This window comes from Rhincodon typus, chromosome 1, assembly GCF_021869965.1.
Source record: "Rhincodon typus isolate 14 chromosome 1, sRhiTyp1.1, whole genome shotgun sequence".
Lineage (NCBI taxonomy): Eukaryota > Metazoa > Chordata > Chondrichthyes > Orectolobiformes > Rhincodontidae > Rhincodon > Rhincodon typus.
Window position 1 is genome coordinate 142,029,642 of NC_063332.1, and position 14,324 is coordinate 142,043,965.

Consider the following 14,324-nt stretch of genomic DNA (forward strand, 5'->3'; position numbering starts at 1 on the left):
AGATAGATAGATAGATAGATAGATAGATAGATAGATAGATAGATAGAAGGAAAGAATAGAACTACATGTGAGACCAACCGTTGCCAAGTTCATCAGAGCTGGCTACACAGCATTGCCAGGGTTAACTGCACAGGTAATACCTGATCCCCATTGTGTGATCTGTAGTAGTTTAAATAAGGATTACGACAAAGACTTAACATTGTAACTGGTAGAATAATTAACTTAAGAATCAGGAGTTTTGTAGCGAAAGAGTGGTATTTTAGTTCTATGGCCTCCTTAATGTCTTTTTTGATCAAAGTTGCATTGAATGGCAGGTTGACTCTAACCCTTTTGTTCATTTCATAAGTATGGTATTGAGGTAAAACGAGTTTACGTAGAAATTGGTCGAAGTGTTCAAAGCACAGACAACAAGTAAATGATAACACAGTGTGGAGCTGGAGGAACACAGCAGGCCAGGCAGCATCAGAGGAGCAGGAAAGCTGACGTTTCGGTTCAGGACCCTTCTTCAGAAATGCAGGATGGGAAGGGGGCTCTGAAATAAATAGAGAGGGGGTTGCGGTGATAGCAGATAGATAGTGGAGCAGATAGGTGGGACAGAAGACGGACAGGTCAAGGAGACGAGGATGAAGCTAGTAAAGGTGAGTGTAGGTAGGAAGTGGGGATGGGGATTGGTCAGTGAGGTGGGAGGAGAGGATAGGTGGGAGAGAAGATGGACAGGTCAAGGAGGAGGGGATGAGAGGGAGTGCTGGTCTTGGGATGAGGTCAGGGATCGGGAGATTTTGAAGCTCGTAAAGTCCACATTAAGACCGTTGGGTTGTAGGCTTCCAAGGCGGAATATGAGGTGCTGTTCCTCCAGATTCCAGGTGGCATCGTTGTGACACTGGAGGAAGCCCACGATGAACATGTTATCCAGGGAGTGGGAGGGGGAGTTGAAATGGTTCGCAACTGGGAGGTGTTGTCGTTTGTTGTGAACCGAGCGTAGGTGCTCCACAAAGCAGTCTCTGATCCTCCGCTTGGTCTCACCGATGTAGAGGAGGCAACATCGGGAACAGCGGATACAATATAGCACATTAGTGGATGTGCAGGTGAACATCTGTTTAATGTGGAAGGTTTTTTTGGGGCCTGGGATGAAGGTGAGGGGGGAGGTGTAGGAGCAGGTGTAGCACCTTCTGCGGTTGCAGGGAAAGGTGCCGGGGGTGGTGGGGCTAGTGGGGAGTGTGGAGCAGACGAGGGAGTTGCGGAGAGAGCTGTCCCTCCAGAAGTTGGATAAAGGTGGGGAGGGAAATATATCCTTCGTAATGGGGTCAGATTGCAGGTGGCAGAAGTGGCGGAGAATGATGCGTTGAATCTGGAGGTTAATGGGGTGATACGTGAGGACAAGGGGAATTCTGTCTTTGTTTTTATTGTGGGGAGGGGGTGTGAGGGCTAAGGTGCAGGAAATGCAAGAGATGCGGTCGAGGGCGTTTTCAACCACTGAGGGGGGGATATTGCGGTCCTTGAAATACAAGGACATCTGGGATGTCCGGGAGTGGAACGCCTCATCTTGGGAGCAGATGCAGCGGAGGAGGAGGAATTGGGAATAGGGGATTGCATTCTTGCAGGAAGGTGGGTGACAGGATGTGTAGTCTCGGTAGCTGTGGGAGCCGGTGAGCTTGAAATAGATATCAGTTTCGAGGTGGTCACCAGAGATGGAGACAGAGAGGTCCATGAAGGAGAGAGAGGTATCAGAGATGGTCCAGGTGAACTTGAGATTGGGGTGGAAGGCGTTAGTAAAGTTGATGAACTGTTCGAGCTCCTCGTGGGAGCATGAGGTGGCACTGATACAGTCACTGATGTAGGGGAGGAAGAGGTGGGGGATGGGGCCAGTGTAGCTGCAGAAGAGGGACTGTTCCACGTATCCTACAAAAAGGTAGGCATCACTTGGGCCCATGCGGATTCCTATGGCCACCCCTTTTGTCTGTAGGAAGTGGGAGGAGTTGAAGGAGAAGTTGTTAAGGGTAAGGACGAGTTCAGTTAGGCGGATAAGGGTGTCAGTGGAGGGGGCCTGGTTGGGCCTACGGGAGAGGAAGAAGCGGAGGGCTTTTAGGCCATCTGCGTGGGGAATGCAAGTGTATAGGTATTATATGTCAATAGTGAAGATGAGGCGTTGGGGGCCCGGGTTCAGAGGTTTTGGAGGAGGTGAGGGTGTGGGTTGTGTCCTGGACGTGGGTGGGGAGTTCCTGGACCAGGGGGGACAAAACAGAATCGAGATAAGTGGAGATAAGTTCAGTGGTGCAGGAGCAGGCAGAGACAACGGGTTGGCCAGGGCAGTCAGGTTTATGGATTTTCGGAAGGAGATAGAAACAGGCAGTGCGGGGTTGGGGAACGATGAGGTTGGAGGCTGTGGGTGGGAGGTCACCTGAGGTGATGATGTTTTGGTGGTCAGGGGTGGTGTCATGATTGAGAGGGCGGTAGGACGAGGTGTCAGCGAGTTGGCACCTGGCCTCGGCGATGTAAAGGTCAGTGCGCCATACTACAACTGCGCCTCCCTTGTCCGCAGGTTTGATATTGAGGTTAGGATTGGAATGGAGGGCTGCACGTTCTGTGGGGGAGCGGTTGGAGTGAGTGAGAGGGGTGGAGAGGTTGAGGCGATCGATGTCGCGACGGCAGTTGGAGATGAAGAGGTCGAGGGAGGGTAGGAGGCCTTGCAGTGGTGTCCTGGAGGATGGGGTGTGTTGGAGGCGGGAGAAGGGGTCTGTAGAAGGGGGGGGTTAGACTTGTGATTAAAGAAATAAGCGCAGAGGCAGAGGCGGCGGAAAAACATTTCGTCCTGGTGTGAGCGGTAACAAGGAAGTATTTTATTTCTCTGAGGGAGTGGGCTCTACTTGGGTGAAATGTGAGCCCTTTCAAAGATCAATACTGGTAAAGAAACACTAACACAGCACAGGTTAAAGACATAATTTATCACATAATTTTGTATGTGGACATAATGCATTGACCAACTGTCTTAACTAAAAAATCCTGGCCACAAGCTCATTTCCTCAAATCATTAAACATTATAAATTAATTATAGAAATAGCTGTGAGGAGCAAGTAATGTCAGGCAAACTGTAAAGATTCACCATCGTTCCAAAAGTCGTACTCATATTCCAAAGTTGCAAAAGGTCCAGGAGCTGCTGACTTCACATCTTGAACTATAAAATGTCCATATCATTATCTTGTATGCTATGCTGCCTTTCTTGGATAACGTGGGGATTGTGTGAGGGACGTGAATTTGTCAATATTGCTACCAAATGTATAATTTCTTACTGCATATGTGCCAATACGCATGATGAGGAGCACAGATCTGCATCAGGTTAATGATGTGCAAGGTCCATGTAGAGGCATCCCATTGGGATTCTATTCTGAGGTTTCCATTCTCAATGTTTTCAGGGTAATATTTATATGTTATTTGTGTGTGCTGAAACTACTGGTTTGATTATGTTTCTGAGGATCTGCTTTGTTTCTAGTGTTATCCACATTGGATCATTGGAATCATCCCCAATGGACTCAGCCAGTGAACCAGCTCTCATCTCTGTGGCCTAAAAGTGTCAACAGGAATGGATATGGAACACGTGTGTCTGAAAGGCCAGAAGCAGAATTAACATCTGGTTGATGTGGCGCAGTTTCCTGATGCGGAGATTGTGGCCTCATGATGCAGTGAAGCTGAGAAGATCCACAGTTGCTAATGTTCCATGGAATGCTGTAAAGAGGACAGAAGGGTAGTAATGCTATATTCTGTTTAATGGTGGTGATCAGATCACCACGTCACGACGTGTAGCATAGCGGTGATGTAACACCTTCTTCCACTGAGCCAACATGGGTGATAAGATGCCTCCTCCACATTAGGATCCCATGCAGGTCACATCTGGGAAATTGCTATCGTACGGTACAGACAGAGGACATTGGTTACTCCAGACAACTAAAGGACACAACAAGGCTATGAGATGGATGATGATGATCTGTGAGAGCCATAGCATTGTATTAGGTAAGACAATTGGACCTTCTTCAAACTGAACAGTATTTTCAGCCTCCTATAGTGCAGCAGCCTTTGCCAAAGCAACATAGGCTGTATATCTTTGTGAATGTTATGAGGTGAATGTGCCATTGCTGAACTAGGGTGGACAAGGTCAGAAACCACATGACACCATGTTATAGTCCAACAGGTTTATTTGAAAACACAAGCTTTCGGAACATAGGCTGTATATCTTTGTGAATATCATGATGTGAAGGTGCCGGTGTTGGACTGGGGTGGACCGCACAACACCAGGTTATAGTCCAACAGGTTTGTTTGAAGGCACAAGCTTTCAGGGCCTTGCTCCTTCTTCAGGTGAGAGGGGACCGAGGCTCCAAAGGCTTGTGTTTTTGGGTGGACCTGGTGGACTGTGGCCTAGTGTTGTGTGATTTATGACTTTGTGAATGTCATTCAATGGAACGGAGTTGCAGGAAATCATCTTACAATGACTGTAAATATGTTGATGCCCCTGTATTATCCCAACTGCAAATGCAACTTACCTGTTTGACCTTTTTATGCTTTTCCTAGTCTTTATTAAAAGTTTATTAAAAGAGGTGCTGCGCTTTGGTAGAGCAAATCAGGGCAGGACTTATACCTTAATGGTAAGGTCCTGGAGAGTGTTGCCGAACAAAGAGACCTTGGGGTGCTGGTTAGTAGTTCCTTGAAAGTGGAGTCACAGGTAGACAGGGTTTTGAAGAAGGTTTTGGTACACTTGCTTTTATTGGTCAGTGCATTGAATATAAGATTTGGGAGGTCATATTGCAGTTGTATAGGACATTGCTTAGGCCACTTTTCGAATAGTGCATTCAATTTTGGTCTCCCTGCTCTAGGAAAGATGTTGTGAAAGTTGAAAGGGTTCAGAAAAGATTTACAAAGATATTGCCAGGGTTGGAGGGTTTGAGCTATCGGAAGAGGCTGAATAGGCTGGGGCTATTTTCCCTGGAGAGTTGGAAGCATGGATAGACAAGGTGTTTTCCCCAGCATAAGGGAATCCAAAACTATAGGGCATTGATTTGAAGGTGAGTGGTAAAACATTTAAAAGGAACCTAAGGGGCAACGTTGTCATGCAGAAGTTTATATGTGTACAGAAGGAGCTGTTAGTGGAAGTGGTGAAGGCTGGTACAATTACAACATTTAAAAGGTATCTGGATGAGTATATGAATAGGAAGGGTTCAGAGCGATATAGGCCAAATGCTGGCTAGATTTATTCAGGATATCTGGTCGACATAGACAAGTTGGACTGAAGGGTCGGTTTCCATGCTGTACATCTCTATGACTCTATGTTGATAGGTGTCGCATGGCAAGGTAAGAATGCTGTGAGCTTGTAGGTAGGCACCAATAAGTGAATCCCAACAGAGCAAACAAGTAGACTCGAACCGCAATCTGTGAGCTGGGTGACTGAGCATGTGCACAAATTGTCCCTTATGTAGACTTTCAATATAGTTGCCAGTGCGTCCTCCAACATGTGTCTGTGAAAGTGTATCAAAGAGGTACCACGATAGTGACCATAACTCCATAAGATTTTGAGTCATGGACAAGGAGAAGAGTGGCAATTGGATGAGGGTGCTTAATTGGACAAAGGCCAATTACACCAAGGCAATTGCAAAGGCAAATTAGACAGGAACTGGGGAATGTGGATTGGGAGCAGTTGTTTGAGGGCAAATCTACATCAGGCATGTGGGAGGCTTTTAAAGACCAATTGATTAAAGTGCAGGACATGCATGTTACTGCAAAACTGGAGGATAGGAATGGCAGGATTCGGGAACCATGGATGACAAGGGAAATTGTAAGGCTAGTCCAAAGAAAAAAGGAAGCATATGATAGGTCTAGGCACCTACAAACTGACAAAGTCATTGAGGAGCATAGAGAAATTAGGAAGGAACTTAAACATGGAATTAGGAAGGCTAAAAGGGACCATGAAATGTCTTTAGCAAACAGAATCAAGGAGAATCCTGAAGCTTTTTATGCATATTTTAGAAGGAAGAGGGTAGCAAGTGAAAGAGTAGGCCCACTGAAGCACAAAGGGGGAAGTTATATGTGGAGCCACTGGAAGTGAGGGGATCCTTAATGAGTACTATGTATTGGTGTTCACCAGGGAGAAGGACATGACTGATGTTGAGGTCAGGGATGAGTGTGTGAATACTCTAAAGAATGTCAATATATTGAAGGAGGAAGTTTTGGGTATCCTAAATTGTATTAAGGTAGACAAGTCCCTGGGACTAGATGGGATCTATCTCAGGTTACTGCGAGAGGCAAGGGACTTAGGGCATTAGCAGATATCTTCACATCTTCTTTGACCACAGATGAAGTTCCAGAGGACTGGAGATTAGCCAATGTTGTTCCCTTGTTTAAGAAAGGAAGCAGGGATAATCCAGGAAATTATAGCCGGTGAGTCTGACGTCTATGGTGGGGAAACTCTTAAAGAAGATACTGAGGGACAAGATATATGCACATTTGGAAGAAAACAGACTAGTTAGTGACTGACAGCATGGTTTTAATGGGGAAGATCATGTCTCATTAACCAGATTGAAATTTTTGAAGAGGTGACAAAGATAATTGATGAAGGAAGGGCTGTGGATGTAGTTTATATGGACTTTAGTAAAGTATTTGATAAAGTCCCACATAGCAGATTGGTACAAAAAACTAAAAACACATGGGATTCGAGTGGGCTGGCTAGATGGATACAAAATCGGCTTGGTCATAGAAGACACAGGGTAATGGTGGAAGAGTATTTTTCAGAATGGAGACCGGTAACTGGTGGTGTTCCACAGGGATCAGTCTTAGGTCCTCTGTCATTTGTGGTATATATAAATGATCTAGAGGAAAATGTGGGCGGCCTGATTAGCAGTACCATTCAGCACCATTTATGATTCCTCAGATATCATGACAATATCCAGGCTTCAGCTGAAAAGTGGTAAGTACCATTTGTGCCACACTAATGCCAGATGTTGACTATCTCCAATAAGAGACAAAAGGGTCTGGTAAAAGTGAAGAACTTCGAGGTATTAAGTGATGCAATCCAAAGAGTTTGGAAGGACTACAGAAATATGGTTTCAGAAATGTTCAATTTCTTCCCTAGTTTCCACAATGTCCTGGGTTGATTAGGTCCCAGGGATTTATCTATCTTTATGTGTTTTAAGGCCTCCAGCATCTCCTTTTCTGTAAAGTGGACTCTTTTTAAGACATCACTATTTATTTCCCCTAGTTTCTATGTCTTCCACCACGGTAAAAATGACGAGAAATTTTTGTTTAGGATCTTACCCATTTCCTGTTGCTCCACACATGACCTCTACTGATCTGACCCTCTCCCTTGTTACTCTTTTGCCCTTAATATACTTGTAGAATCTCTTTGGATTCACCTTTATCTTACCTGCCAAGGCTATCTCATGTCCCCTTTTTGTGCTCCTGATTTCCCTCTTAAGTGTACTCCTGCACCCCTATACTTCTCAAGGGATTCACTTGATCCTAGCTTCCCACACCTGTCTCCTTCCTTTTCTTGATCAGAGCCTTAATTATCTCTGTCATCCAGTGTTCCCACTCATACTGGCCTTGCCTTTCACACTAGCAGAAACCTGCTGGCCTTAAACTCTTGTATTCTCAATTTGAAAGCCTCCCACTTGCCAGACATCCATTTAACTGCAAACAGCCTCCCCAGTCAACTTTTGAAAGTTCCTGTATAATACCATCAAAATTGGCCAGCATATTGTAAATGTTAATTTTCCTTTTAAATTAACATTTCTTACAAATTCTCCTGAGGAGTGCAAGATGAAAAGCTTTGACAAATTAAAAACCGAAAGAACTGCGGATGCTGTAAATCAGGAACAAAAACAGATGTTGCTGGAAAAGCTCAGCAAGTCTGGCAGCATCTGTGAAGAAAAAATCAGAGTTAACATTTCAGGTCCGGTGACACTTCAAAGCTTTGACAAAATGCTGTTTTTCAACAACACTCAAGTTTTGTGCTACCAAATAACAATGATGTTTTAAGCAATAAGTTTAGTACCTTGAATTGCATGCCACTTAAGAGATTGGATTTGTTTAGTTTCAGGCCTAAACACCATCCCCAGCCAATCTCTCCCACGTAGTGTTGCTTGGGTATCTGATATGAACCATAAGGTGCAGCACGATATAAGTAGTTTAGATTTCCAGTATTTTCAGCAGATACATGTTGAGTCTCACCAATGTAGTAAGGAAAGTCAGAGAATTTTGGTCTGAAATCTCTTGAAGCATCTGGTCCTAAAAAAAGTAAAATTGCATTGTGCCAACAATTACTTATCATGCAATCATAGAATAGCTACAAGGGCTTTCAGCTCAACATGTCTGCAATGGTCCTTGCAAGAACAATTCACCTTGTGCTATTTTTACTACCTTTTAATAAATAAGTTAATATAATTGTGACCTCATTGGCAGAAGACTATCTGATCTATTTCATCATTCAGTTAACTCATGGCTGCTGCGTGTCCTGACTCTACCCTACTCACCTTGTAGCGATTGTAATAAGGCCAGCCAAGTGGACCTCATAGAATATCAGTCCCCTGATTCGACGAGGTTAAAGCCTCAATCAGGGAGCCCTGGCTGACAGGAGTGTCAGAGGAAGCTGGATCAGTGTCAAGGACTTTCCACATGTAAACAAATGATGACTTGGTGACGGGATACTGGCCTCTTGAAGGTTTTTTCCCACCTGCCATGGCTCTATATTCTTTCATATCCTTTGTTAGTAAAAATATTTTGATCCAAATATAAAATATTACTTAAGCTGAAGAAAGTTCCACACTTTTATCATAATGTGTGTAAAGAAGTATTTCCTAACTTGTCTCCTGAATGGGCTGACTCTGATATCTATTCTCCCATTTTGACTGTGTTAGCTGAAAAACAGAGCCATTAAACTAACTCTCACTTTCTAGCTCTTGGTCCACAGACCTTTAGTCTACAACATCTCATGCGCAAGTCCAAGTTTTCTTTTTCAATGCTACCTTTTCAGGCAATGAGTTTCCTGGCCCCTGACTTAACTAAGTCAGCAAAACAGCAAACAATTGGGACTCCAGCAGAGATCCTTGCAGAATGCCACTTTCAAGCCAATTTGAACAGACACCCTTATCCCTACCCTGACTTCCATCAATTACCTAGGTCAATAATTGTCTTTACTTGCATAAGCTTTAAATTTCACTCATTGTCTCTTTACTGAATGCCTTCTGGAAGTCTGTGTAAGTATTCCACTGTCTACCATTTTAGGTACTTCATCAAAAACTTCAATTCAATTCATTAAACATGACACGCTATTTATAAATACACAAGAAAATTACGTCAGATGCTGGAAATCTAAAATATAAGCTGAAAATGTGAGAAATATTCAGCAGGTCTAGCAGCAACTATGCAGAGAAAAATAACTTTAAATTGCTGCACCAATGCTGCCAGATCAGCTGAGCATTTCCAGCATAATCTCTTCTTACTTTACAAATTCATGTTGGCTGTCTAATCAGCTCAAATTTCTCTAAGTGCTCTATTACTGCCCTTAATTATGGATTCCATTATGTTCCTCAAAACTAACAAGTCAATAATTTCCTGTTTCTTTTTTAACTGGCGCACCTTATTTAAATAACTGAGTTACAATTATAATTTTCTCATCTCAAGTTACAGTTCCTGAATCAAATTATCTTTGGAAGATTATGTCTAAAACATCTGCAACTAATTCTTCCAAAACACTGAGACAGAAATTGTCAGAACCTAAAAATTTGTTGGTCTCTTCTTCTCGTACTGTTTTCTTGCTGATGTTAACCTTAGTTGAATTCTAATCTTTCATTCATTATTACTTTCCCTGGACATCAGATATATAGGCATCTATCTACTGTGAAGACTGACTGCCACAAAATAATTATTCAACAAGCCTTCAGTCTCCTTATTTTTATTTTATAATGTTATTAAAGGATTCACCTTACTATTTACTATTTCTTCCTAATATGATTGTCCAAATATTGTGTGTAAAATTAAAAGGGCTTCTAAAGTTGAGAAGCATGTGGAACCACGTGGTCGAGGAGATGGTCACCCCAGCTGCTACCTAGGGATCAAGGAAATATAAAGTGCATGGAAATCCACCATGGTAGGAATAGGCGGACAGTGCAGGAATCTTTTGACAGAGTGTCATTTTCAACCTGGTTCTCAGTGCGGTTCAGAGCACATCCACAGCATATTGGGTCAGTATAATAGAAGTAAAACGTAGGAATTCAGTGTCATTGAATATTTCACTGTTAGGAAAACAGAAAGACACTTCTGCAAACTTTGACATTAGTCCTGCACCCGAAGTCGAGAGAGAAAAATAGAGGTAATATTTGAGGTCTGTGATCTTTTTATGAAACTAAGAAAATTTAGAAATGTATTATATTTTGAGCAAAGGAAATGGACAAGTGTGGACAAAGGAACAAAAAGGAAGGTCTATGATACAGTGGAAGGCAGGCCAAATTAAATGATGAAGGGGTACACACAGCGAGTGGTAATAGGACAAATATATAAACAAAATATTTGTCTGGAAGAGGTGTGAATGGCAGAATGATGAACAGATACCATCATAGCCAAAGACAGAGAAAGACAAGACAGAGAAACCAAAACTAGCCAAGAGAAAGGAAACAAAATGGAGGCAGAAATAACGATATAAATTTATTGAATTCAATGTTGACAGAAGAAAGCTGTGAAGTGCCCAGTGAAAACACAAGGTGTTGTTCCTCAAGTCTAGGCTGAACTTCATGTTGCAACATCTCAGGAGGCCACAGACAGAAAATCCTAAGTGAGAGCAAGATGAAGAATTGAAATGATAGGGTCCTGGGATCTTATGGTCATGCTTGCAGGCTGAACAGAGGTAATCTACAACATTGCATTTTGTCTTTCCAGCATGGAGAAGACAATACCATGAGCAATAAATGTAAGATATTAAATGGAAAGAATATGTTTGGGACTTTGGATAGTGAGGAAGGAGGTAATGAACAGGCAGGTGTTGCATCTCTTGCATTTGTATGGAAAGGTACTGCAGCAAAAGAAGGGGATTTATGGTTTCTGAGAAATCATAGAAGGAATGGTCCATTTGGAATGCTGAAAGGGGAGGAGAGAGGAAGGGAAGATGTGTTCGATAGGGGCCTCATGCTGTAAGTACTGGATTTTACAGGGAATTTTGAATATGAATGGTGGTGGGATAGAAGGAAAGAACGGGCAAACCCCCACTTTGGCTCTAGAAAGGAAAGGAAGAGTTGAGAGCAGAAATTCAAGGTGTTGGAGCAGAGCTCTCAAAATGTCCTAGTGGAGGATGGAAGTTTAGAGAAATTAGGTATCCATGGTGGAAAGGGGTCAGTTAAGGTCAGGAAACTGGAAACTTTTAAAGTGACACAGAGGATTGGAAGAGTCATGAGTGTGGGCAGGAGGAGAAAATTGGAGAAAAAAAAGAGTTGAGACATCAGGTCAGAAGGGCAGGAACAGGCTTAAATAATGGGTATTCATGGAAGTTCTACGGATTTTGGGAAGGAGGTCATAGCCTTCTGTTCAGAATTTGGAGGGGGTTGGAGCTATGAGGTTGGAAACCACAGAAGGAAGTTCTTGAGGAGTTCATTGACAATCCTGGAAGTAATAATTTAAAGTTAGGTCATTGTCTGGCAGGAGTTAAGGGAAAGCATTGGGACAGTTGATGTTCAGCCTCTACCAGGTAAAGATTGTAGCCATGATGTGGAGGTGCTGATGTGCTGACTGGGCTGGACATAGTCAGAAGTCACACGACACCAGGTTTATTTGAAATCACAAACTTTCAGAGTGCTGCTCCTTCATCAGATGAAGTGGCAAAGGAGCAGTACTCCAAAAGCTTGTGATTTCAAATAAACCTGTTGGACCATACCTGCTGTTGTGTGACTTCTAACTAGGTAAAGGTTGATACAGCAGACAATAGAACCAACGTTGTCAGCAGGTTTGAAGGCAATGTGAGATATTAGAGAATGAGGCCAGTTAAGAGTCTACCACATTGCCATGGGTCTGGAGTCACATATATGTCAGACTAGATAAGGATGACAGATTTACTTCCCTAAAGGGATTAGTAAACCAGATGGATTATTTAAAACAATAATTACATAGTTGCCATTAGATTAGCTTTTTATTGAATTCAAATGTGCCATCTGCCATCCTGGGATTTGAACCCATGTCCTCAGAGGACTAGTTTGATTACTAGGCAAATAACATGTATATGTAATACATGATATATATAAAATTCTAACAGTGCTAGGTAGACTATATGCAGGGAGGATGGTTCCCTTGGCTGTGGAGTTTAGAACCAGGTGTCAGGGTCGCAAGATATGGAGTAGGTCATTTAGGACTGAGATGAGAAAAGGTTTCCTCACTCAGCGAGTGGTCAAATTGGGGAATTTGCTACCACAGAAGGCAGTTGAGACTGGGTCACTGAGTATGTTCAAGAAAAGGATTTATAATTTTTTAGATATTAAAGGCACCAAGGGGTATGGCGAGAAAGCATGAATACAGCATAGAGATAGAGGATCGGCCATTAGCATATTGAATGATGGAACAGGCCTGAAGGACCGAATGGTCTACTCCTGCTCTTAGTTTCTATGTTTCTTTGAAGAGGTCACTAACTGACAAGAGATGAAGGGGACGTTCTTGCACAGGTTCCATCTCCAACTCCAAGTGTACAGGCCGAAGAAAATATTCCTGGACCATTAACCATTTCCATAGACTGTGAAAAAAATTCCTTTAAAATGTGCTGTCCAAATGTATTTTTAAGATCTGAGTCAGTAGAGAGGCAGATGCCAACCTACATCACGTGCTGTAAATGCGTTTGGTGGAGTGGGGTGACCAGGATGGTGCAACTGATTTACATATACATGGACCACAATGGTTTTACCATGGTCCAATACCTCCACCACCACCTCACAATCCCTACCCCACCCTGCCACCACCTCACAATCCTTACCCCACCCTGCCACCACCTCACAATCCTTACCCCCCCCCCCCCCACCCTCCCCAGTTTATAGGACTCCATCATTAAAGACCATGTTTTCAATTGCCTAGGACCTAAGCTCTAGAATTCTCTTTCTCAACCACTTCTCTAACTAAAATCTTCTTAAAACCATCTGTTATATTTCAATATGGCTTTGTGCCCATTGTCTTATTAAGTAAAGGAGTTTTAGACATTTAAGTGGGTTTAAATTGCTGTACAAATGTAAATATGTGAATAGTTGCAAACTGAATAAACTGTGGAACTTTATAAATTTATAATTATAATTAAATTTATTATTATAAATCTAGTAATTCCAACTGAATTCAGTTTAATCATTACTGAAAAGTATAAATACCCAATCTTTTAGTTATATGTATTCCACATATAAAACCTATCTTGGTTGTTATATATATTGTTAAATGAACACGTTTTTCAAATAATTACCTCGGTCAATAACATACATATAAAGTCCAAACTACGTTGAAATGGGAGAATTAAAGAAATTTATCGTTTCCGTTTTTTTGTGTGAACGTTAAGTAGAACGTACAGAGCTAATTAAATACCTGTGAATACAACTGCTCCTTTAGGCTCAGCAGATGCCGGAAACTGATTATTCTTGCCAGTACGGAGTGACATTTGCTTCCAATTAGTTTTATAACAATCGATCAGGACACGTATTCCCGAAATACTGACACCGAGTTGCGCAGCCCTTGGCTAAATGCGGACACTCCCACAGCGACATTGACACCAGCGTTGCTATAGATGCCTGATTCGTTGCAATGACAGTTCAGTGACGAAGGCCCAAGGCAATGAGCTTGAGAGACTGAGAAAGAGCTGAGGGAACAGGGACAGAGAGGGAACAGAGGGAACAGAGGGAAAAGGGGTAGACAGCGCGCAGAGAGAACACACGGATAGGGAGACAGCAGAGGGAACAGGGAAAGGGAGAACGCAGGGAAAAGGGACAGGGAGGGAGCAGAGGGAACAAGGACAGGGAGATAACAGTGAAAACAGAGCACAGGGAAGAGTGGCAGTCACGAACAGAGGGAATAGGGACAGGGAGAGAGCAGATGGAACAAAGGACAGAGAGACAGCAAAAGGAGCAGGGTCAGGGAGAGAGCAGAGCTGATGGGCATATGGCAGGACGTGAAACAGGGAGACAGAAGAAGCAACAGCGATGGGGACAGGGGACAGGGAAAAGGGAAATAGGAGAGGGCAGAGGGCAGAGGGCAGAGAGGGCAGAGGGGAGAGGGGAGAGGGGACAAGGAAATAGCAGAGGAATCAGCGGCAGGGATCAGGGATCAGGGGCAGGGATTTC

General features: G+C 43.1%; 1 protein-coding gene across 1 annotated transcript in view; it reads right to left on the reverse strand.

The window, feature by feature from the left end:
* LOC125484179 (uncharacterized protein C4orf45) overlaps positions 1-13,806 on the reverse strand; it is a 29,472-nt gene extending 15,666 nt beyond the window's left edge. Inside the window, exons 1-2 of the mRNA XM_048601758.1 lie at positions 13,573-13,806; positions 8,033-8,265 (exon numbers count right to left, since the gene is read on the reverse strand). Coding sequence (XP_048457715.1) covers positions 8,033-8,265; positions 13,573-13,645 — 306 coding nt within the window. The 5' untranslated portion in view covers positions 13,646-13,806. The remainder of the gene's footprint in view (positions 1-8,032; positions 8,266-13,572) is intronic.
* Positions 13,807-14,324: the final 518 nt, after the last annotated feature.